The 26,521-nt window shown below is 39.3% G+C and overlaps 1 protein-coding gene across 3 annotated transcripts in view; it reads right to left on the reverse strand.

Moving 5' to 3' along the window:
- Positions 1-26,521, reverse strand: part of adgrg11 (adhesion G protein-coupled receptor G11) — a 35,492-nt gene that overhangs the window by 1,374 nt on the left and 7,597 nt on the right. For 2 of the 3 annotated variants that reach the window (XM_058391746.1, XM_058391744.1), the window contains 24 exons: positions 26,108-26,152; positions 25,874-25,918; positions 20,737-20,781; positions 20,520-20,564; positions 18,515-18,550; positions 18,349-18,390; positions 18,086-18,118; positions 17,909-17,938; positions 17,584-17,670; positions 17,419-17,481; positions 17,248-17,319; positions 10,491-10,637; positions 7,048-7,077; positions 6,841-6,921; positions 6,484-6,628; positions 5,008-5,170; positions 3,997-4,131; positions 3,757-3,867; positions 3,197-3,236; positions 2,578-2,678; positions 2,305-2,423; positions 1,265-1,530; positions 1,091-1,181; positions 172-464 (listed from right to left, as the gene is read on the reverse strand). In XM_058391746.1, the coding sequence (XP_058247729.1) occupies positions 172-464; positions 1,091-1,181; positions 1,265-1,530; positions 2,305-2,423; positions 2,578-2,678; positions 3,197-3,236; positions 3,757-3,867; positions 3,997-4,131; positions 5,008-5,170; positions 6,484-6,628; positions 6,841-6,921; positions 7,048-7,077; positions 10,491-10,637; positions 17,248-17,319; positions 17,419-17,481; positions 17,584-17,670; positions 17,909-17,938; positions 18,086-18,118; positions 18,349-18,390; positions 18,515-18,550; positions 20,520-20,564; positions 20,737-20,781; positions 25,874-25,918; positions 26,108-26,152 (2,265 nt within the window). The remainder of the gene's footprint in view (positions 1-171; positions 465-1,090; positions 1,182-1,264; positions 1,531-2,304; positions 2,424-2,577; positions 2,679-3,196; positions 3,237-3,756; positions 3,868-3,996; positions 4,132-5,007; positions 5,171-6,483; positions 6,629-6,840; positions 6,922-7,047; positions 7,078-10,490; positions 10,638-17,247; positions 17,320-17,418; positions 17,482-17,583; positions 17,671-17,908; positions 17,939-18,085; positions 18,119-18,348; positions 18,391-18,514; positions 18,551-20,519; positions 20,565-20,736; positions 20,782-25,873; positions 25,919-26,107; positions 26,153-26,521) is intronic. The other variant, XM_058391745.1, reaches the window with a different exon arrangement.

The following is a 26,521-nucleotide window of genomic DNA, read 5'->3' on the forward strand; positions in this document are numbered from 1 at the left end:
CAGAACCTTCATAAAGTTCATAAATTTAATAGAACTCTAACTATAAACCCAAGCCATCATCACCATATCTATGTAGACAAGTGATAATAGGCATCAGGAAAAAATGAAGTGTGTATTTTCAAGTGTCTATTTAACAGAATGAGCATTTTCTCCTTCTCCTTCTTCACTCACCCTGGCAGGAGTTGAGGACGGTAAAGATGTAGTAGGCGGGGATTTGCATCGGGCCGTAAGCGAAGAAAGCGAAGCCCCAGCTCAGTCCCAGGATGCAGCACAAGCCCATGATGGTCAGAGCGTCTGAGGGTCTGGACGATTTCCCTGAACTGGTGATGGTGGGGCATTTTTGATGCCTGAGCAGCCAGAGCCAGCGCAGCATCACCACGAAGGTCAGGAAGGTGAAGAGGAAGATGGCAGAGTAGTAGCCGATGTTCACGACGTAGTGCACGGTTGGGTCAGCGATCCAGCACCTAAGAGGACACACGAATTTATTAGTTGAGAACTTCAAAAGGTTAAGCTTTTATAATAATACAATAATACACCTATCAGGCATAACACTGTGAGCAGTGAGAGGTGACGTGAATAAGACTGATGATCTCCTCATCATGGCACCTGTTAGTGGGTGGGATATATTAGGCAGCAAGTCAACATTTTGTCCTCAAAGTTGATGTTAGAAGCAGGAAAAATGGACAAGTGTAAGGATTTGAGCTTTGAGTTTGTCCAAAAGGGCCAAATTATGATGACCACTTTGATCTCTCCAAAACTGCAGCTCTTGTGGGGTGTTCCCCGTCTGCAGTGGTCAGTATCTATCAAAAGTGGTCCAAGGAAGGAACAGAGGTGAACTGGGACAGGGTCATGGGGTAGCCGAGGCTTGTCGATGGACATGGGGAGCGATTAGAAGTCTGGCCCATGTGATCCGATCCAACAGACGAGCTACTATTTCCGTCTTTCTTTGTGAGTAACTGGGAGTAACCGAGTCTCTGGTGCTCTCTGGTGTTCCCACTCTGTAGTATTTAAAACCGTTCTGTCTCTCAGGTTTGCTAAATGTTGTGAAATCAGGAAAAGAGTGCATTGTTCCTGTGCTCCTGTTACTCACATTGAGACTGTTTCTCCCGTATCAGAGACGATATTCTCCATGCCATATTTCTGAGAAATGAAAATGACCGTCACCACAAGGGCAGGAGGCACTGGAAAAGACCAGAGAGCAAAGGTCACAAAAACAAATTTCAAGTTCCATCAGTGCAGACCATGGCTCTCGTTCTGAACTCACCCCAGCCGGTGACGCATAGTTTGATGACATAATTCTGGATCCTGACCACATTTAGTGTGAGCTGTAAACACAGATGCAGCGCCTGCAGGCCGAACCATGTGAAAGTGGACAGCATGAAGTAGTGCATCAACCCTGCCATTAACTTACAGGCGGCCTCAGACCTTATTTTAGCTACAGACTCGTTGACGAGGAAGCTGAGGTTGAGCAGGAACAGAGCCATGAACAGGTTGATGAGGATGTGGACTGAAACAGTGGCTTGGCCTTTCCTGTGGACAGACCAGGGAGAGAAGCTGAGGATCATCCACGCACACACTGAAAGACTTAAACACACTGTAACACGCTGTAATACACTGTAACACACTGTAACACTAAAATGCTGTAACACACTGTAACACTAAAATGCTGTAACACACTGTAACACTAAAATGCTGTAACACACTGTAACACACTGTAACACTAAAATGCTGTAACACACTGTAACACACTGTAACACTAAAATGCTGTAACGCACTGTAACGCACTGTAACACTAAAATGCTGTAACACACTGTAACGCACTGTAACACTAAAATGCTGTAACACACTGTAACACACTGTAACACTAAAATGCTGTAACACACTGTAACACACTGTAACACTAAAATGCTGTAACACACTGTAACACTAAAATGCTGTAACACACTGTAACACACTGTAACACTAAAATGCTGTAACACACTGTAACACTAAAATGCTGTAACACACTGTAACACTAAAATGCTGTAACACACTGTAACACACTGTAACACTAAAATGCTGTAACACACTGTAACACTAAAATGCTGTAACACACACCGTGACACACTGTAACACTAAAATGCTGTAACACACTGTAACACTAAAATGCTGTAACACACTGTAACACACTGTAACACTAAAATGCTGTAACACACTGTAACACTAAAATGCTGTAACACACTGTAACACTAAAATGCTGTAACACACACCGTGACACACTGTAACACTGCATAGAATGTCTTTATATACTGTAGCATCTTTTACCTTAACAGGAAGTGCATGAACAGAGCTATGCTGAGGAAGAAGAGGGACAGGCCACACCCGATGGAGGTGAGGTAGGTGAGGTTTTTGATGTCAGAGGCTGACATTTTGTTTGGAATGCTCTGCAAAACACACACTGCTTTATTCAGAGCAGATTATTACACCCAGTACTGAGCATACTGTTACACCGCCGCACATCAGCATGAATGAATGTTCTGGTATATCAGTGAGAAATAAATAAAAAAAATAACAAGAAAAGAGAAAAAAAGATTTCACCATCAACACAGCGAAGAAGGTTAAGTGCTGGCAAGAGCAGGTCACTTGGTCACTAATATGGGAAGTGTTACATCCATCAGTCGTCCAGTTCGGTGTAGGTCCTGATGGGAAAAAAAACCCAGTACAGCTGATTCGAGACTAAACACACCAATGGTAAATTATACACACAAATGGCGTTCTCTGGATTATATCACAGGGCTGGATTGTGATTAGTCAGAAGACGTTGATTAATTTTCTATAACAGCAGCTCTGACAGTAGTGCAGCTGCAAGCCACAGCGGCTTCATAAACGGCTAAATGAATAAATGACTTAATGAAGTATGTAATCATCGCCGTGGTAAAGTTTTCTGTAAGGAGATGTGTGTGTATGATGTGTGGAAGGAGTCTCCAGTGTCAGCACAGTCTAACAGTCAGAGATAAACCTGGAACCTGTTCTCCACATTTTCAGGACAGAGGAGTTTACACTTCTTTGCGGTTTCTCAGTGACATGAAAAGCTGCAAGTTTTCTCTTATGAACTTGTCAACAAAAATGTCTACAAGTTTGTTTTCTATAAGTGTTTAATTCCATAAGCAGATCATATAGAGTCGAAATGTGTATACATGTACTGAAATACAACAACCTCGTCCATCCCAAGAGTTACACGAAGCACTGCCGGAATTCTGCAGAGAAAAGTGAGAAATGAGATCCAGTTAGATGATAAAGCTTTAAACCCTGTAACCTTTACTCACAATCTACAATGTGTGTGTGTGTGTTTCTGTATCAGAATGTCTTTCAAGATGATCAAAATGCTTAAAGAACCTTTGAAGAACCCTTTTTACTAAGAGTGTACCAAGATAGCTAAATGTCCGGACTGGAATTAAGAAGAAAATAATAATAATGTATATAATACATAATAATAATCAAGAGAATTATGAGAGAAAAACATTTAGAAGGTTTAAGAACTTCCATCGGAATGATGAGTGAGGACAAGGACTGTTAAGGATACTAAATGTTGTTGAATTGTTTAATATATTTAAAATTGAACACTAAATTATTTAATATAATAATTTAATAATTAATTAAATATTAATTATTAACTTAAAATAATTTAATTCAGACATTAAGACAGGATTTAAATGAACTTATTACTATTATTATTATTATTATTATTATTATTATTATTATTATTATTATTAATACCGGGAGAATGTTCCTGAAGGTTAGATTGAAGGAGGTGGTGAGATTTGAGATTTCTTCTCCCATGTCAATGGAGTAAACCTCATTGTTTAGCAGGGTGCTGTTCATATTGTCCTTGCAGGGAGATAAGGTCAGAGTGTTTCATTGAATTATTAAAATCACAGTGGATTAGCCATTATGTAATCACACTAAAATGTCAGGGTGTGATATAAGATAGAGTGAGTAATATGAAGCCATGTGTACCTTTGGAAAATCGGGAAATCGTAACAACGATGCAAAAAGGGTCTCATTGTTTATATTGGACGCTTTTTCAAAAGCCTCCTTCGGGATGGAGAACGTCCTGCTAAAATTCGTCAACTGGGTTTTATCTTCGATGATCTGAAAAACAGTGCGTTTAGGTTGAAGGTCAGATTGAAGCTCTGAAACTTCTCGTTGTTGGGGTTTTCTACGACAAACCACTACAAGCCGAAGGTGGAGAAGAACCCATAATTGTCCATTAAGTATCATTAGAGCTAAATACACCTGACAGATATTTCTGAGAAATTTACAAGCAATAATTTGTACTTCCGAGTTCATATTCGTTTGATATTTAAAGCTACTCAGCTTGTTTTGGAATAGAACCTTATTTTCAGAAGCTGTAAACATTCATCCTTAAGCCCTTTAATCCTGTTATGTTGCAAGGTTTATATATTTGGAATGTATGTATGGAAAGAGTCTTCTACTTTTCCCTTCAGGGGTCTCCACAGTGAATCATCTCTCTCCACCTATCCCTATCTTCTGCATCCTCAACACTTACACCCACTAGCTTCATATCCTCATTTATTACATCCACATACCTCCTCTTTGTCCTTCCTCTTTTCCTCTTGCCTGACAGCTCCATGTCCAACATTCTCCTACCAATATACTCCCTCTCCCTCCTCTGGACATGTCCAAACCATCTTAATCTGTCCTCCCTAACTTTGTCCCCAAATGTCCAACATGAGCTGTCCCTCTGATGTACTCGTTCCTAATCCTGTCCAACCGTGTCCCTCCCAAAGAGAACCTCAACATCTTCAGCTCTGCTACCTCCAGCTCTGACTCCTGTCTCTGTCTCAGTGACACTGTCTCTAAACCATACAGCATGGCCGGTCTCACCACTGTCCCGTACACCTTCCCCTTGATTCTCGCTGATAATGTAAAGAGTGTATTTATAAATATCTTTTCATTTTATTATTTTCATTTCTTAATATCACCTTTAAGAAAAAAAAAACTTACATTAAAGTTGATGTCTCTGGAGTACATAAAGTAGATGGATTTAAAGTCTTCCTCCTTTTGCTGTTTGACAAAAATTCCCTCAACATCATCGAAGGAGACGGACACCGAGGATTTATTCCCCATCTGTTCTAAAATCATTTGATTTATTTTCTTCATCTCTGCACTTCATTCAACAGAGAGAGATAGAAAGAAAGAAAATAAGACGAATTACTGACCTTCACGATGGATGGTCAGTAATATAAAGTTTTACTTTGTATTCAGAGTCGGGTTACTATTAAAATCACCTGTGTGTAGAAAATACAGACAAAGAAGAATATCTAGTCTAGTATATCTGACAATATATTAATCACTATGTGCTAATCACTGGGTTAACCAAACAAAATGGCTTCCACGTGCTTTATTCAACAGCTCTGAGAATAGCACTTGATCCAGCACAGCCAGTTACTTTGTTTTTTGTTTAAACTTTTAGGAGCCACTCATCCTCAAGAACTTAATGAAGCCTTTTATCTGGATTTGTCCAATTACTAAAATAACCCAGATGCCTTTTTTAAGTCGAGGCGCTTTCCTGTAAAGAAATCCTGCCCGCAGTCTGAAGGACAAGCCGCCTTTAAGTTCATTCACAAGATCTGATGCATTAGTCTTTCATAAACTCTGATTAACACTCAGAGTTTAAGTCCGAATTCTTATGTGTGCAAATTCAGTGTAAAATCCTCACCACTGCTTCCCAAACCTGGAAAAAGCGATGAAATTTAGGTGCGGAAAATCCACAGTGCTATAAACTACATAGTAATAATTAAAAAAAAGAACGAAGGTTCCAGAAGCTTTTATTATCGCCACACATTACAGCACAGTGGAATTCTTTTCTTTGCATATATCAGCTGGGTCAGAGCAGAGGGGTACAGCGCCCCCTGGAGCAGGGAGGGTTAAAGACCTTGCTCAATTGCCCAACAGTGGAGCTTGGTGGTGCTGGGGCTTGGACCCCTAACCACAACCCTGAGCCTTAACCAGTTGTGCCAACCCTGCCCGAGACATACAGTGTTGTGGATGGCCTGGACAGTTCCCTACCTGAGCACCAGAGGGCGATCCAGCAGAGTTTGTTTGTTGTTATTATGTCCTGTGCCATGTGCTTTTGTTTATGTTCTGTGGTCTCACGTGTGTTTGCCCCGCCCGATCCTTATCCTGTTCCTGCCTCTGCACACCTGCTCTGTGTCACTAATTACCTCCCCTCCATATACCTGCTGTTTTGTATTCGTCCTTGCCCCAATACATGTGGTGTGATCCTGAGCTCTAGTCATGATTAAGACATTTAATAACGTACCAAATATGGGTTTTACTCGCAATCGTGCAGCACAAGGTCTGAATAATACTAAAAGCATACTAAAGTCACTCCATTTTTGTGACCGCAGACTTGCATGAAGGTGAGGAAATCGAGGAAACGTGTGTAACGTTTGCAAACAGAATGAGATCATTTCTTACAAATAGCTGGTATTACTGCTGGGGTCTTTAGGCAGCGTGAAATTAATCTTCACGTCTCCATCAGTTTTCTGAAAGGGATTTCCACACTTGGAGCACTCTGTATACGATCCATTTAAGGTGATGATGTCATAGTTTGAATCGTTTTCTACAGTTGGAATACAAAATGAAAACATGTCAGTGTACAACGATAATGCAGTGGTAATGTGCTCAGATGCAATTATTTTTTATTATTTTAAAAGGACTGTAAGTAATAATGTTAAATAAAATGTTCCTCCGAGTTCAGGACTCTTGTGGTGGTGAGATTGAGGAATTTAGGAACAATCTTAATAAAAAGCAGCAGTATAAATTCATCCTCACCGGTACAGTTCGGATCATAGGTAGCATTTTGACAAAACGTCCTTGGATCCACACAGGTCACGTTCTCACAGGTAGAGCTTCCTAACATTCAAACCAAATGAACTGAATCAAGATTTTAATTAGAGACATTATGAGTTATATTTATAAATATTAAATATAAATATTATACAATATTATAGATGATATTATAAAAAGGTTCTAACATACTATTAGATTGAGGGCAGCTGGTCAGCAAATCTGTAAAGTACACAACATCACACACACTGTAACACACACTACTCAACATCACACACACTGTAACACACACTGTAACACACACTGTAACACACACTACTCAACATCACACACACTGTAACACACACTGTAACACACACTGTAACACACTACTCAACATCACACACACTGTAACACACTACTCAACATCACACACACTGTAACACACTACTCAACATCACACACACTGTAACACACTACTCAACATCACACACACTGTAACACACACTGTAACACACACTGTAACACACTACTCAACATCACACACACTGTAACACACTACTCAACATCACACACACTGTAACACACTACTCAACATCACACACACTGTAACACACACTGTAACACACTACTCAACATCACACACACTGTAACACACTACTCAACATCACACACACTGTAACACACACTGTAACACACTACTCAACATCACACACACTGTAACACACTACTCAACATCACACACACTATAACACACTACTCAACATCACACACACTGTAACACACTACTCAACATCACACACACTGTAACACACTACTCAACATCACACACACTGTAACACACTACTCAACATCACACACACTGTAACACACTACTCAACATCACACACACTATAACACACTACTCAACATCACACACACTGTAACACACTACTCAACATCACACACACTGTAACACACACTATAACACACTACTCAACATCACACACACTGTAACACACTACTCAACATCACACACACTGTAACACACTACTCAACATCACACACACTGTAACACACTACTCAACATCACACACACTGTAACACACACTATAACACACTACTCAACATCACACACACTGTAACACACTACTCAACATCACACACACTATAACACACACTATAACACACTACTCAACATCACACACACTGTAACACACTACTCAACATCACACACACTGTAACACACTACTCAACATCACACACACTATAACACACACTATAACACACTACTCAACATCACACACACTGTAACACACTACTCAACATCACACACACTGTAACACACTACTCAACATCACACACACTATAACACACACTATAACACACTACTCAACATCACACACACTATAACACACACTGTAACACACTACTCAACATCACACACACTGTAACACACACTATAACACACTACTCAACATCACACACACTGTAACACACTACTCAACATCACACACACTGTAACACACTACTCAACATCACACACACTGTAACACACTACTCAACATCACACACACTATAACACACACTATAACACACTACTCAACATCACACACACTGTAACACACTACTCAACATCACACACACTATAACACACACTATAACACACTACTCAACATCACACACACTATAACACACACTGTAACACACTACTCAACATCACACACACTGTAACACACACTGTAACACACTACTCAACATCACACACACTGTAACACACACTGTAACACACTACTCAACATCACACACTATAACACACTACTCAACATCACACACACTATAACACACACTGTAACACACTACTCAACATCACACACTAACACACTACTCAACATCACACACACTGTAACACACTACTCAACATCACACACACTATAACACACACTATAACACACTACTCAACATCACACACACTGTAACACACTACTCAACATCACACACACTGTAACACACTACTCAACATCACACACACTGTAACACACACTGTAACACACTACTCAACATCACACACACTATAACACACACTATAACACACTACTCAACATCACACACACTATAACACACACTATAACACACTACTCAACATCACACACACTATAACACACACTATAACACACTACTCAACATCACACACACTATAACACACTACTCAACATCACACACACTATAACACACTACTCAACATCACACACACTGTAACACACACTATAACACACTACTCAACATCACACACACTATAACACACTACTCAACATCACACACACTGTAACACACTACTCAACATCACACACACTGTAACACACTACTCAACATCACACACACTGTAACACACTACTCAACATCACACACACTATAACACACTACTCAACATCACACACACTGTAACACACACTATAACACACTACTCAACATCACACACACTATAACACACTACTCAACATCACACACACTATAACACACTACTCAACATCACACACACTATAACACACTACTCAACATCACACACACTATAACACACTACTCAACATCACACACACTGTAACACACACTGTAACACACTACTCAACATCACACACTATAACACACTACTCAACATCACACACACTGTAACACACTACTCAACATCACACACACTGTAACACACTACTCAACATCACACACACTGTAACACACACTGTAACACACTACTCAACATCACACACTATAACACACTACTCAACATCACACACTATAACACACTACTCAACATCACACACACTGTAACACACACTATAACACACTACTCAACATCACACACTATAACACACTACTCAACATCACACACACTGTAACACACACTATAACACACTACTCAACATCACACACACTGTAACACACTACTCAACATCACACACACTATAACACACTACTCAACATCACACACTGTAACACACTACTCAACATCACACACACTGTAACACACACTGTAACACACTACTCAACATCACACACACTGTAACACACACTGTAACACACACTACACAAAATCATAAGCAATGTAACACACAATACAGTACATCACACACTGAGACACACTGTAACACACTAAAAAACATCACAAAAACAGTACACACTACACATCATACACAATGTAACACTGTAACAGACACTACACAGCCTCACACACTGTAACACAAGCTCTAACACACACTACACAGTACACACAATGTAACACAAGCTCTAACACACACAACACAACATTACACAAAATGTAACACACTGTAACGCACACTGTAACACACTGCAACAGACATTGTAACACACTACACAACATTAAACAAAATGTAACACACTGAAACACACACTACACAACGTCACACACAATTTAACACACACTGTAATACACACTGTAATGCAACACACACTGAAACACACATTATAACACAAGCTCACACACACTACACACAGATATTCTCATGATTGCAAAAACTGAATATTAACACTTTAATGAAATGCTTGTGTTTAAATGATTTCTTCTCCCTGCATTCAGTTTAAACATCATTTGATTGTAATATTTCCTCAGCATCGTGTTGAACTGTACAGATCTTAGATACTGAAATCTTTGATCATTTCTGTACCACTTGTCTGGCTGCAGGTCTGACATCCTGTCACGAAGCAGATGGGTTTATTGGGTCTGAGGGTTTTGTTCCTGGTGATGTTGATTTGTAGCGTGTTGTTAATAGTGTTGTTTAATAACCACACACCGCTGTCTGAGAACCTGCATTCTGGAAAAGGAAAATGAATACAAACAATACAATCCTTTATTAAATATGCTGACTAGATTGACAAAATGAATTAGAATAAGATAAATGATTTTAGAATTAATAATCTTCAAATGGTTCTCCATTAAAAACTAAATGTAATTCCAAATTCACAGAAGAGCACATCGGAGCAGAGCACTGCCATATTTTTCAGAATCTCCACCTCTCTTTACACTCAGGTGACCTTTTCCCACACCCTTTTGATGGAATAATGAACTCTGTCCCTAACCGTTTTCTTCAGAATCAGAAAGAGCTTTATTGCCAAGTATGTTTGCGCATACAAGCCAGCTTAAGATGGTTTGGACATGTCCAGAGGAGGGAGAGTGAGTATATTGGTAAAGAGGAAGGCCAAAGAGGAGGTATATGGATGTAATAAATGAGGATATGAAGCTAGTGGGTGTAAGAAGAAAGATGTTTGCGTGTGTTTTAGTGTCACAATCTCCAGTGCACAGAGACAACAACAACAATACACAGACAATTAAACAAATTCTGGTGGTAGCTCAAGCGGTTAAGGCTCCGGGTCGTTGACTGGAAGATTGGGGTTCAAGCCCCAGGACCGCCAAGCTGCTACTATTGGGGCCCTTGAGCAAGGCCCTTAACCCACCCTGCTCCAGGGCCACTGTATGGCTGACCCTGCACTCTAAACCCAACCCCCAAGGTTGGAATATGTGAAGAAAGAATTTCACTGTGCAGTAATGTATGTGACGAATAAAGACTACTTATAAGTCCCTGATTTATCCAGATGCTGTAGGTTGAAGTGCAGTCCCATGTTGACTGCATCATCCACTGACCTGTTTGCTCAGTAAGTGAACTGCAGGGGGTCAAGTAAGGGTCCAGAGATGTTCTTCAGATAAGCCAACACCAGTCTTTCAAACAACTTCATGACCACAGACATTAAAGCAACAGGTCTGTAGTTATTACGTCCTGTTATCTTGGGTTTCTTTGGGATGGGGATGATGGTGGAGCATTTGAAGCAGACAGGGACTTCGCACAGCTCCAGTGATCTATTGAAGATCTGTGAAAAGATAGAGGCCAGCTGGTAAGCACAGGTTTTCAGACAGGCTAGTGTGACACCACCTGGACCTGGTGCTTTTCTTCTGTTCTGCTTCAGGAAGACCTGACCCACATCATCTTCACTGATCCAAAGTGCAGGAGAGGGGGGATGCTGGACGTGTTAATGGTTCAGATCGGGCGTTGGGTGTTAGAGCGGGAGTATCAAATCTACAGTAAAACTCATTCAGGTCTTCAGCAAGTTGTTGATTCGCCTCAGTATTAGGAGATGGTGTCTTGTTGTTTGTAATGTCTTTCAGGCCTTTCCACACTGAAGCAGGGTCGTTGGAAGAGAACTGGTTTTCCAGCTTTTTAGCGTAGCTCCTCTTAGCCACCCTAATCTCCTTATTCAGTATGTTTCTGGCCTGATTGTACAAGACTCTGTCCCCATTCTTGTAGGCATCGTCTTTGGCCTGATGGAGATGTCCGAGTTTTGCTGTGAACCATGGCTTATCATTGTTGAATGTTAAATAAGTCCTGGTAGGAATGCACATGTCTTCACAGAAACTGATATATGATGTTACAGTACGATTCTAAAGGCCCGCTGTCTAAGCTTGACGAGCGCGCCGGCTCACTTCCCACGTTTGCGTTTTTTGAAGCATTTGAACAGTGCCAACTACAGATGTCCAGCAAAACATCAAAGACGCCCTGATGCCCTGTCCAGCAGACACAACCCAATTAACCAGGTTAACTGCCATGTTAATTGTTGCCATCTACCAGGGTGATGAAGATGAAACAAAGGTGGATATTTTAACAAGACAATGATCCCAAACACAAAGCCAAGAAAACTCTCAACTGCTTTCAGAGAAAGAAAATAAAGCTGGATTGGACAAATATATCATTCCAATTTCTTTCCCAAGTCTAGAGGAACAGCTATTCTTATCCGTTTAGGAGTCCCATTTAAACACAATTTGACTACTGCAGATAAAGAAAGCAGATTTGTAATAGTGGTTGGAGAAATATATTCTGTGCATCTGACACTAATCAATGTCTATGGACCCAATTGTGACAAACCGGAGTTTTTCAAAAAATTCTTTGAACTAATTCCAAATATTTCATATACAAATCTCATAATTGGGGATGATTTCAACTGTGTCCTAGATCTGTATCTAGATAATCATCCTCCACAAAAGACACAAATAGTTACCTCCAATTCCAGTAAACTTTTAAATGCATATATAAACAATTCTAATTTGTCTGATGTGTGGAGAGTTCTTTATCCGACAGCTAGGGAATACTCCTTTCATTCTCAAGTCCATAATGTCTATTCTCGTATAGACTATTTCATTCTGGATGGTAAACTTATGCCTTCCGATCATAGTCCTGTGACATTTTCTGTTAAAATAGATAACATGGAGAAACCTCAAAGAAACTGGGGGCTTAACTTACTTACAAATAAAGTCTTTATTAATTACTTAAAACAAGAGATGGAAACCTTTTTTGAGTTTAATGACAAGCCTGTTATTTCTATGGGAGTGTTATGGGATACATTTAAAGCATTCATTAGAGATTGTATTATCTCATATCAAGTGTATAAAAAAAAGAAGTAAGGCTGAGTTAGCGGTATTAGAAGTTCAAATTCAGGAATTAGAAATGGAGAATGCGAAACAACCAACTATAGAAAAATATTTAAAAAAAATTGTTCACTTAAATACAAATTAAACCAAATTCTCATCTAAAATCTTAAAATCTTTTTAGTATGTGAAGCAAAAATACTTTGAATTTGGTGATAAACCTCAAAAACTTTTAGCAAGCCAACTTTGTAAAACAGTGTTGGAATGTACAATATATAAAATTAAATCAGACACAGGAGAACTCCTTACATCCTCTAAGGATATAAATAGTAGGTTCTGTTCATTCTATCAATCTCTGTATTCATCTAAAGGACATTTGGATCCTACAGTTATGGCTCAGTTTCTAGAGCAACAGAACCTGCCCTCATTAAATCAGGAGCAAGTTGAGGAGTTAAATGAAATAAAGAAATATCAGACACTGTAAGTTCTTTAAAAGGATGCAAGACCCCTGGCCCAGATGGACTACCTAATGAATTTTATGAAGTCTATAACAAAATACTATCACCATACTTATATAGGGTTTACCAACAGGCATTTATGGATCAATCCCTGCCACCTTCCCTAGATGAGGCTATTATTATTGTAGTCCCGAAAAAGGTTAGGAACCCAGAGGAACTGGGTTCTTATAGGCCGATCTCGCTATTAAATAAGGACCAAAAAATTCTGGCAAAAACTTTGGCACGTAGACTTAACATGTTGATTGGAAGCTTGGTGCATCCAGATCAAATTGGCTTTATTCCAATCCGCCACTCTTCCTCTAATTTTAGACGTCTTTTTAATATCATGTATTGCTCCGGAGACCTGGTGCATGATTTAGCCATATTGTCGTTGGATGCAGAGAAGGCATTTGACCTAGTAGAGTGGCCTTACCTATTTGCTGTATTGAAGAAGTTTAATCTTGGATGTAATTTCATTTCATGGATTAAATTATTGTATTCTGGTCCGTGTGCAAGAATTCTCACTAATCAAACAATATCCCCTAGTTTTGAATTACGTAGAGGTGTGAGACAGGGTTGTTCGCTCTCACCACTTTTGTTTGCACTAGTGATTGAGCCTCTGGCTGAGGCCATTCGGGCCCATCCGGGTATCAAAGGCTACCAACGAAAGGGTACTGATAACAAATTAGCATTATATGCAGATGATGTAATTTTATTCATTTCTGAGCCCAATAGCAGCATTCCAAATATTCTTAAATTGATTAATTTATATGGTACATTTGCAGGTTATAAAATTAACTGCGATAAGAGTGTATTGATGTCAGTCAGGTCCAAAGATTCTTCTTGGCTTCTTCATTTGCCCTTTAAAATTGCGTCACTTTGCGTCAATTCACATATTTAGAAATCGAAGTAACAAAAAAGTTTTCTGACTTAGTTAAGGCTAATTTTCAATCCCTTTTGTTTAAACTCAAATCTATGATCGGTTTCTGGAGAACGCTTCCTATTTCTCTCGTGGGCAGAATAAATGCAATTAAGATGATATTTCTCCCACAATTTCTGTACGTGGTGCAGAACATTCCTATATTCCTGCCCAAAATTGTTTTCAAAAATTGGACTCCATATTGGTTCCTTTTATTTGGGATTATAAAGGCCACAGAATTTCCAAACAGCACTTGTGTAAAGCTAAAATACATGGAGGACTTGCCTTACCTAATTTTCTTCATTACTATTGGGCTGCAAACTTGAGAACTTTGACGTCATGGATAGATTTATCTCAGATGGGGGAGAGTTGGTTGGTGCTGGGAAAGGGGGAACGTCTCCCAGGTTCCATAAAAGCAATACTTTTGTCAACAACAAAACCGTCAGGGCCAGTAAGGCCTTGTCTGCTGGCCTAAACAGCAGTGATCTGAATCTGTTAATCATGTTAATATATTTTATATATATATATATATTATATTTCATATTATTCTCTACATTTCATAGCTTTTCTCTTGGTCACGTTGCTTCCAGTAGTGTATATTTATGATAAGAGTATTTATCCAATCATATTTCAGCCAGTGGCTGACATCATGTGTTGCCCGGCCTTAAGGCCTTCAGAATCAATAGTGCAGGCGCCCGGAGCTTAAAATAAGTGGTAATGAATCTGTTCCATTAACCAATCAGATTGCGTCACTGGGGCCATCTAGCAGGCATACGATTATGTCAGCAATTTCCTGTCCTCTGATTGGATAATTGGAGTAGTCAGAGGCAGCGAACCGCACAAACTAAATAAAATATATATATTTTAACTAACAATCGTGGACATCCTTACAAATGCATTTTCAAGGCAGACTTTTCAAGAAAATTATTTTGATTCTTTAAAATAGTTGGTAACATTTTTCAAGAACCATTTATGCTTTTGGGTTTTCTTTGTTTTCTGGGTTTTCAGTTTGCCTTCATTCCAGATCCCCGGGGTGGGCTGTGGGGTTTTCTTTCTTTGTTTTGTTTTTTGTTTTTTTGCTGCAGTGAAAGGAAACTTGTGAGACTGAATTGTGTTAATGTGTTTTTTTGCTGTATGTAATGTAATGTTATTCATGTTCTCTATAAGATCCTGTGACACAGCGCACTGTTATACAGTGTTTCTATATTCTCTGCGTCTCATTTCGGATGCTGCGTCCTCCGGAGATTGCAGTTTGCTGCATACGGCATGAAGAATGTCTTTATTGAGAAAAGTAACCGTAATAAAATGGACTATTCCTTGTGAGGTGTGAAATACTGTAGAATAATTTCTTTTTTACTTTGTTTTTTAACGGGTGATTAGTATCTATTGCCGTGGCGTCATGATGATGGTATAGAGGTGGATTAATTCAAGATCCTATTTTAAATTCACCCAAATGTCATTTTTGCTCTCCATCTCAGCTAACCCCTCCTTTTGCCCATCAGCATTAGACAATACATTCGAGATCTGGAAAAATTTAGGGCTATGAAACATAGGAGATTTATATATAAATGAAAAATTTGCTTCTTTTCAACAGCTGTGTGAGAAATATAATATTCCTTCTAATCATTTCTTCAAATTAGTGATTTTGTGAGGTCTAACAGTCCTAATTATATGACAGCTAAACCCATGTATCTGGATGAATTTTTGGGTAAGAGCCATAGGGAGAGTAGTACCATTTCTTTCCTGTACAAAGCATTAGAACAGATGAAAACTCCATCTATAGACAAAATTAAATCTACATGGGAAGAAGAACTTGCGATGGAAATCCCTACTGAAATCCGGGAACAAACTGGACTAGACAATTGGACAAGAATGGACAAACTTGTCCATAAAAGCTCCATTAATGCAAAACACTGTCTTATTCAGTTTAAAATACTCCACAGCCTTTATTACTCTAAATGTAAATTACATAAAATATTTCCAGAAGTATCGCCAGTATGTGACAAATGTCAAGTGTCAGATTCCAACCTGTCCCACTCCTATGCTATGTGCCCAAAATTACAACACTGTAATCTGGAGCAAGATTTTCCAGGTTTTTTCAGACACATTGGACAAACGGATTGAACCTGACCCTATTTTAAATATATTTGGAGTTTCAGAGGAATTTTTGAGATGGCCCCATTTATTTCCTTTCTGCAAACCTGTGTTTAATCTGCTTTTGGGACAGCACTCGTGGGTGGGCTTGAAGTCTTTACCAACAAAAGCTTTTTGTACGAAGTATTAAATAAATTTTATTAAGAGTGTTAAATTTTTTTTCCTGTGTCATTTCACATAATTACACATAACTTCATTTATGGACATCTATAGTTTGATTTCTTTGCATGGATTGCATGGGTGAACATTTCTGGTGAATATTCCATGTGAATAGCACTTTTAGAAATGTATTTACTGAGGAAAATGGTGATACGTTCAATACGTATTTTACCCAAAGCTGTGAGCAACATTTGAACTGAGGTTTCAATTCTATGCGAATGAGATATGACTTTCTTTCTTTCTTTCTTTCTTTCTTTCTTTCTTTTTTGTTTCGAACTTACCTTCATTTGTCACATTGTGTTCATCAGTTTCAAATGATAAAATGCAGGTTGACATGTTGGATGGTGGTGATCCTGCAGAAACAAAAGAAATCCTACATCCAGTAACTTTAAATAAAGCAAATATAGAATGAATTTAGTAACTTGTACTGCATTCTGAATGAGTATTCTTACCAGTAGAGTTATCCAGGCAACTGGAGATATTATCAGTAGAATTTACACATCTCTGGTTTGTATCTAAAAGCAACATTAATATCAGGATTAATATCCTATAATAAAACCCCTTTACTTAATTTGATGAATATGTTTAAAATATTAGTACATTATAACAAAACTTACCAGTGCTTTGTATTTGTCCAGTAAATCCTCCATCAATCAGTACAATTCGGTCACAGTCTGCACTCAGTACACAAGGTGAACAAATTTCTAGAAAAGAGATTCTACATTATATAATAATACTAGTACTACTACTACTACTAATAATAATAATAAGAAGAATTAGATTTTTTCTTTGCATGTAGCCAGTCACACTTTTCTTCCCATTTGCAGGAGATGTAAATGTAATGCTCTGAACTCAGTTCACCTCCTGCATCTTACTAATAAGGATGAACATGCGAAATTTATGACATACATAAATATATATATTAATGCAAATAAACATTACCAGAACACAAACTCGGGCACAGGTCATCACCTACAAAATACCAAAGGTTTAGATAAATTTGATAGAATTGCAATATTTGTATTAATGTATAAGAGAGATAACATTTTCCTAAAAGTAACATTAAAAATAATTTGTCAATATTTAAATAAAAACAGATTAAATAAAAAATATTTATACTTCCATGGCAGTTCTTGCATTTGTCCAGACAATCTGTAAATTACAACAATGTGAACATGTTAGCAGGTTAATCTAAGCAATATACACATTTATTTGTTTGTGTATATATATATATATATATGTGTGTGTGTGTGTGTGTGTGTGTATGATAGTATTTTTTTTACAAGGAAATGTGAAACATCTTTCCAAAAGATTATGGAATAAGGTTTGCATTAAAAAATAAACAAAAAAGAAATATATGTGTGAGAAACAAATATTCTTACCAGTACAGCTACTGTATTCTGCTGGACAGGTTTGAACTTGAACTGGCAACCAAAAATATATATTTATAACTGACAGATTACAGATAACTGTAAAGACTGACCAATGAATGCAATGGCTTCACTTCTTTAAAAAAGAAGACTTGGATTTAAAGAAAAAAATTCTTACCTGTACAATTGGTTTCTGGACTGCTTTTGCAATTTCCTACAATATAATGCATATATATAGAGCTGTAACATTTCTATTGAGATTAAAATATTGGATTATTGACAATAAAGGGGATGCTGAAGTGTCACTGTACAGTTTGAGGTGAAAAGAAAGATCAATGTCCTCCTTATGAATATGTACCAAATTCTAATCAGTTAATGTAAAGTGAGATACAGCAACATGTCCAGTGGTGTATAAGAAACAGAATTTTGTCCTGAGAGCAAAACCTTACCATGTCAGTTCGAGATTATTACATCTTGATTTTATAGGGGAATTATTCCCTAATCTGTAAATGATTACGAAACCCAACACATTACCTTTTTAAAATAAGACAAAGATTGTGATATTTCTCAAATAATATTTCGAATATTAAATAATTATTAAATGCTGCTGTCGGGGCAATGAGGTGTGTGGACCCAACAGCAGATGCAGGCAAAGTTCAAAAAGAGAGTGTCTTTAATGAAAAAGCCCAATACCCAGATAAACAACCAGTGCAAGGTGTGAGACGTGGAATGGAACATGCAGGGCAGCATAAAAGTCAGACCAATAATGTCCACGAGAACACAGTTCAATATAGCGTAGGCAGAGACAGGGGCAATGTAAAAAAATGACAGACTGCCTCAACCCAGATTCCACTCCCCAGTACACATCAGAAACAGCTCAGTCACTAAAAGGCTTACATATCATATAGAAATATGTTTAATTCAATTCAGTTTATCTTTATAGCTTAAAGCAGCCTTACCAAACATTTGGAACACTTAATCCAAACAATTATTAGTATGGGGGCGGCAGCAAGAGGTGAAGGACTACCACTGAACAAAAGGTGTACGTGACCGTGATTACCATTTAAAGACATTTGATTTGGGCAGCACGGTGGCTTAGTGGTCAGCACTGTTGCCTCACAGCAAGAAGGTCCTGGGTCTGCATCCCGGGTTCGAACAGACAGGGGCCTTTGCATGTTCTCCCCGTTCCTGCGTGGGTTTACTCCGGGTACTCCGGTTTCCTCCCAAAGTCCAAAAACATGTACATTAGGTTGATTGGTAATTCTAAATTGCCCATAGGAGTGAGAGTGAGTGGTTGTCTGTCTATATGTGTGACCCTGTGATGGACTGGTGACCTGTCCAGGGTGTACCCGCTCCAGCAGATACATTTAAAGTGAAACCCATAAAAAGGAAACACTATAAAATGTTTGAGCAGCATTCTTTTTGACTTCATATATTGACTATTGACTTCATGTATTTTGTCACTGTTATGCTGCAATAAACTTCTTCTACATGAAGATCTTCAACGCCGTCATCGTTTTATTTTTCTTACAGCAAAAACAGTCCAACAATCAAATTAAAACAGAAGGCAATTCTGGGCTAGGCAAAAATAGCATTAAACAATCCAAAAAATCCAGACCATGAACAGTGTAAAGCAGGGCAGGCAATTACAGTGTCAAAAAACAATACAAGAATCCAGAATCCAATCCAACAGGGCAAACTGAGTAGACCATCTGACAAAGAACAGTGATGGTAGCGGGCTTGTATAGCGCAGGGCCACCTAAAATGGCCGAGGACCCAGAAGTGAAACCCCAAGACGGCTGCCGACTTGGAAGTGAGTGCCATGAACCAGGAAGTGCAGGAAAACATGTTGACAGCTGCTCTTTTTTTCTTTTTTTTTGCAGCTTAGCACTTTTAAGGTTTAGGACAACCCAGAGCAAAGACCAGGGAGCAGACAAACATCACGCATTTTACACAATATTGAGATTGTGTCTGTTCCCCAAAGTCCTAATTGAAAATCCTGACCTTGATCCCTGTCAGCTATCCAACTCCTGGTCACCTCTGATTCGCGCATTAGGGATACGTTAAGAAATCTAACATTTATATCCTGAATTTATAGATTTCTGTAAAGCTGTTTTGTGATAACATCCATTGTTAAAGGTGTAAAATAAAATAGAATTGAATTAAAATCTCAATATTCTTACCTTTGCAGATGTCATGGCATTTACTTATGCACTCGATGTTCCAAACTGCAAAATATGTAAAGATTATTTGACAGATGACAACACATACTAACACTAAGAAACAACGCACACAAAACAAAAACAATAACACACACACACACTAACTCAGAAACTAATAGCAACACACACTAAAAATACATCTTCACATATTAACATGGTCCAAGTCACACTAACAAACCTTTGCAGACGTCTTTCCCATATTTTCTGCAACTGTCCTGTCCACCTGCAAAATATGAAAATGTTATCTGTATCTCCAGAAAGCCTTAATGAATAATGTTTGTGTCTCTAAAAAAATAGGGTACAACCACTGTCTAAAACACACTCACACATCAACAAGCACTAAAACATATCAACACATACTGACACTAAGAAACAACACACACAAAAACACAATATCACACACTAACTCACAAACTTGCACTAAAAATGCGTCTTCTCTTATTAACACGGTCCAACAGAAACACGACCACATACAGCGAGTCACTAAAAAAAGCTGTTTTGTGACAATGTCCACTGTTAAAAGTGCTATACAAATAAAATAAATAGAATAGAATTCAATTAAAATCTCAATATTCTTACTGCTGCAGAACTACTCACAATTACTTTTGCACTTTTCTCTCCACTTGAAAAAATATGAAAAGATTATTTGTATTTCCAGAAATCAATAATAAATAATGTTTGTGTGGATAAAGAGATCATTTTGTCTCTAAAGAAATTAACACACACTCCCAGTGAAAAGTTTGGACACACCTTCTAATCCCATGGTCTTTCCTGATGTTTATTTCTTTCTACACTGTAAAACAATGCTGAAGGCGGCCGAAATCCACAATAATGTCCTTTGAACAGTTGATATTGAGATATGTCTGCTACTGATGCTCTGTAAAGCCTTCATAACGCCTCTAATCTGAGGTGCTGTTAATTGGTGATTTCTGAGGCTGGTCACTCTAAATGAACTTCTCCTCTGCAGCAGAGGTCAGTTTTGGTCTTGCTTTACTGGGATGGTCTTCATGTGAGACAGTTTCATCATGGGGCTTGATGGGTTTTGCAAATGCACTTGACAATACTGTTCTTGTAAGAACTATTCCAGAACTCCTGACCTTCGTGTCTTAAAATAACAACTGACTGTTTCTTGTTGTCATTACATATGGATTACTGAAGTCCATGTGTGTTATTTCATAGTTTTGAAATCTCCAGGATTGTTCTAGAATGTAGAAAATAAATCCCTAAACAAAAAACATTGAATTAAAAGGTGTGTCCAAACTTTTGACTGGTAGTGTGTATATATATATATATATATATATATATATATACATATAATAGCTGTGTTCTGCTAATCCAAGGGTCTCCAACCTTTTTTCAGCTACTTTGACAAAATGAAGGAGACCAAGAGCTATAAGAGCTTTATATTATTAGTAAAATTTATTTACACAGCTTATTGCGATAAACCAAACCAGCTGTAAACTTAAAAAAAAGAAGAAGTCAATATCGAAGAAATATTTAGCAATAAATCAATTTAAATTCACATAAGCAGCATGTTAACTGTGGAGTGGAGGAAACGGATTTAACATGACGGGTTCACTGACTGGACTTATCACTTATTATTGTCTGATTTCCTTCATTCACATGGATTCTGTTATTTATAAGCACATTGTTCCTGACAGTCCCATGACACACACCCTGATGTCCTCAGAAAGACTGAAAAAGACTCTTTTCATAAAAAAGGGAAGACTTTGATACTGAAGTTAATTTTAATTTTGGAAAAAAAGACTTGACATTGTATTGGACTTTATGGGATTAACACACACTAACACACAACAAGCACTAGCACACACATGCTAACCCACACCAACACACACTAACACTTATCAGGACACACCGACACACACTAACACTCACCAGGACACACCAACACACACTAACACTCACCAGGACACACCAACACACACTAACACTCACCAGGACACACCAACACACACTAACACTCACCAGGACACACCAACACACACTAACACTCACCAGGACACATCACCACACACTAACACTCACCAGGACACACCAACACACACTAACACTCACCAGGACACACCAACACACACTAACACTCACCAGGACACACACTAACACTCACCAGGACACACTGACACACACTAACACTCACCAGGACACACCAACACACACTAACACTCACCAGGACACATCACCACACACTAACACTCACCAGGACACATCACCACACACTAACACTCACCAGGACACATCACCACACACTAACACTCACCAGGACACATCACCACACACTAACACTCACCAGGACACACCAACACACACTAACACTCACCAGGACACACCAACACACACTAACACTCACCAGGACACATCACCACACACTAACACTCACCAGGACACATCACCACACACTAACACTCACCAGGACACATCACCACACACTAACACTCACCAGGACACACCAACACACACTAACACTCACCAGGACACATCACCACACACTAACACTCACCAGGACACATCACCACACACTAACACTCACCAGGACACATCACCACACACTAACACTCACCAGGACACACCAACACACACTAACACTCACCAGGACACATCACCACACACTAACACTCACCAGGACACACCAACACACACTAACACTCACCAGGACACATCACCACACACTAACACTCACCAGGACACATCACCACACACTAACACTCACCAGGACACACCGACACACACTAACACTCACCAGGACACACCAACACACACTAACACTCACCAGGACACACCAACACACACTAACACTCACCAGGACACACCAACACACACTAACACTCACCAGGACACATCACCACACACTAACACTCACCAGGACACACTGACACACACTAACACTCACCAGGACACACCAACACACACTAACACTCACCAGGACACACCAACACACACTAACACTCACCAGGACACACCAACACACACTAACACTCACCAGGACACACCAACACACACTAACACTCACCAGGACACACTGACACACACACTAACACTCACCAGGACACACCAACACACACTAACACTCACCAGGACACATCACCACACACTAACACTCACCAGGACACACTGACACACACTAACACTCACCAGGACACACCAACACACACTAACACTCACCAGGACACACCAACACACACTAACACTCACCAGGACACACCAACACACACTAACACTCACCAGGACACACCGACACACACTAACACTCACCAGGACACACCAACACACACTAACACTCACCAGGACACACTGACACACACACTAACACTCACCAGGACACACCGACACACAATAACACTCACCAGGACACACCAACACACACTAACACTCACCAGGACACACCGACACACACTAACACTCACCAGGACACACCGACACACACTAACACTCACCAGGACACACCGACACACAATAACACTCACCAGGACACACCGACACACACTAACACTCACCAGGACACACCGACACACACTAACACTCACCAGGACACACCAACACACACTAACACTCACCAGGACACACACTAACACTCACCAGGACACACCAACACACACTAACACTCACCAGGACACACCAACACACACTAACACTCACCAGGACACATCACCACACACTAACACTCACCAGGACACACTGACACACACTAACACTCACCAGGACACATCACCACACACTAACACTCACCAGGACACACCAACACACACTAACACTCACCAGGACACACTGACACACACTAACACTCACCAGGACACACCAACACACACTAACACTCACCAGGACACACCAACACACACTAACACTCACCAGGACACACCAACACACACTAACACTCACCAGGACACATCACCACACACTAACACTCACCAGGACACACTGACACACACTAACACTCACCAGGACACACTGACACACACTAACACTCACCAGGACACACCAACACACACTAACACTCACCAGGACACACCAACACACACTAACACTCACCAGGACACACCAACACACACTAACACTCACCAGGACACACCAACACACACTAACACTCACCAGGACACACACTAACACTCACCAGGACACACCAACACACACTAACACTCACCAGGACACACCAACACACACTAACACTCACCAGGACACACCAACACACACTAACACTCACCAGGACACACCAACACACACTAACACTCACCAGGACACACCAACACACACTAACACTCACCAGGACACACCAACACACACTAACACTCACCAGGACACACACTAACACTCACCAGGACACACCAACACACACTAACACTCACCAGGACACACACTAACACTCACCAGGACACACCAACACACACTAACACTCACCAGGACACACACTAACACTCACCAGGACACACCAACACACACTAACACTCACCAGGACACACACTAACACTCACCAGGACACACCAACACACACTAACACTCACCAGGACACACCAACACACACTAACACTCACCAGGACACACCAACACACACTAACACTCACCAGGACACACCAACACACACTAACACTCACCAGGACACACCGACACACACTAACACTCACCAAAACATGTATTAACATACAACAATACACACTAACACACAATAACACACAGCAATATACATCAACATACATAAACACACACCAACACACACTAAATCACACCAGCACACAAAAACACACACTAACACACAATAATGCATACCAGCAAACACTAACACACATTATCACATACCAGTATACACCAACACACACAAACACACAGAAATACTATCACATACAGCAATTCACTAACACAAAACAGCACACTAACACTCACTGACACACAATAACAAACATTAGTACAGCTTTACACTTGAGTCTCCATCAGTGAATATTAACAAGACAGACTTGATATTCTATCTAGAATGAATGTTTTGGTTACACAGGTGTACTTTTTGACCATACAGTACACAGTTATTTTTTGATAATCACTCTCAGTGTCCCCCAGGTGAGGAAGGTTCTCTCATGGTTCTCTCATGAGTCTGCTTCCTCTCCTGGTTTCTTCCTCATATCGTCTCAGGGAGTATTCCTCACCTCCATCACCTCTGACTCTCTCATTAGGGATAGGTTTACAAATCTAACATTTATATCCTGAATTTATAGATTTCTCTAAAGCTGTTTTGTGAAAATGTCCACTGTTAAAAGTGCTAAATAAACAAAATAAAATAGAATAGAATTCAATTAAGATCTCAATATTCTTACTGCTGCAGATGTTCTGGCAACTACATTGGCAATTGATCGGCTTATCTGCAAAATATGAACAGATTGTTTGTATCTCCAGAAATCAATAGTGAATAATGTTTATGTGGATAAAGATCATTTTGTCTCTAAACAAATCAATAAATAACAGCTGTGTACTGATAATCACACACACACACACACACACACCAAAAAGTGCCATACAAACAAAATAGAATTGAATCTCAATATTCTTACTGTTGAAGATGCTCGAGCAATTATCTTTGCACTTGTTCTCCACATCTGCAAAATATGAACAGATTATTTGTATCTCCAGAAATCAATGGTGAATAATGTTTATGTGGATAAAGAGATCATTTTGTCTCTAAACAAATCAATATATAACAGATGATTACTGCCAATGACACACACACACACACACACACAATCAACACATACCAGTAGACACCAACACACACTAAAGCACACACCTTCACATATTAACTCACTCCATGTCACACCAGCACATTCCATCACACAGAAATACTATCACATGCATGAATTCACTATAGCAAAAAACACACTAAAGATTTTAACACACACTGACACACAATAATACACATTAATACACACTCTTTTCAATATTCTTTCCTTCACAGATATCTTTGCAAG

Source organism: Hemibagrus wyckioides, linkage group LG06 (genome assembly GCF_019097595.1).
Source record: "Hemibagrus wyckioides isolate EC202008001 linkage group LG06, SWU_Hwy_1.0, whole genome shotgun sequence".
Lineage (NCBI taxonomy): Eukaryota > Metazoa > Chordata > Actinopteri > Siluriformes > Bagridae > Hemibagrus > Hemibagrus wyckioides.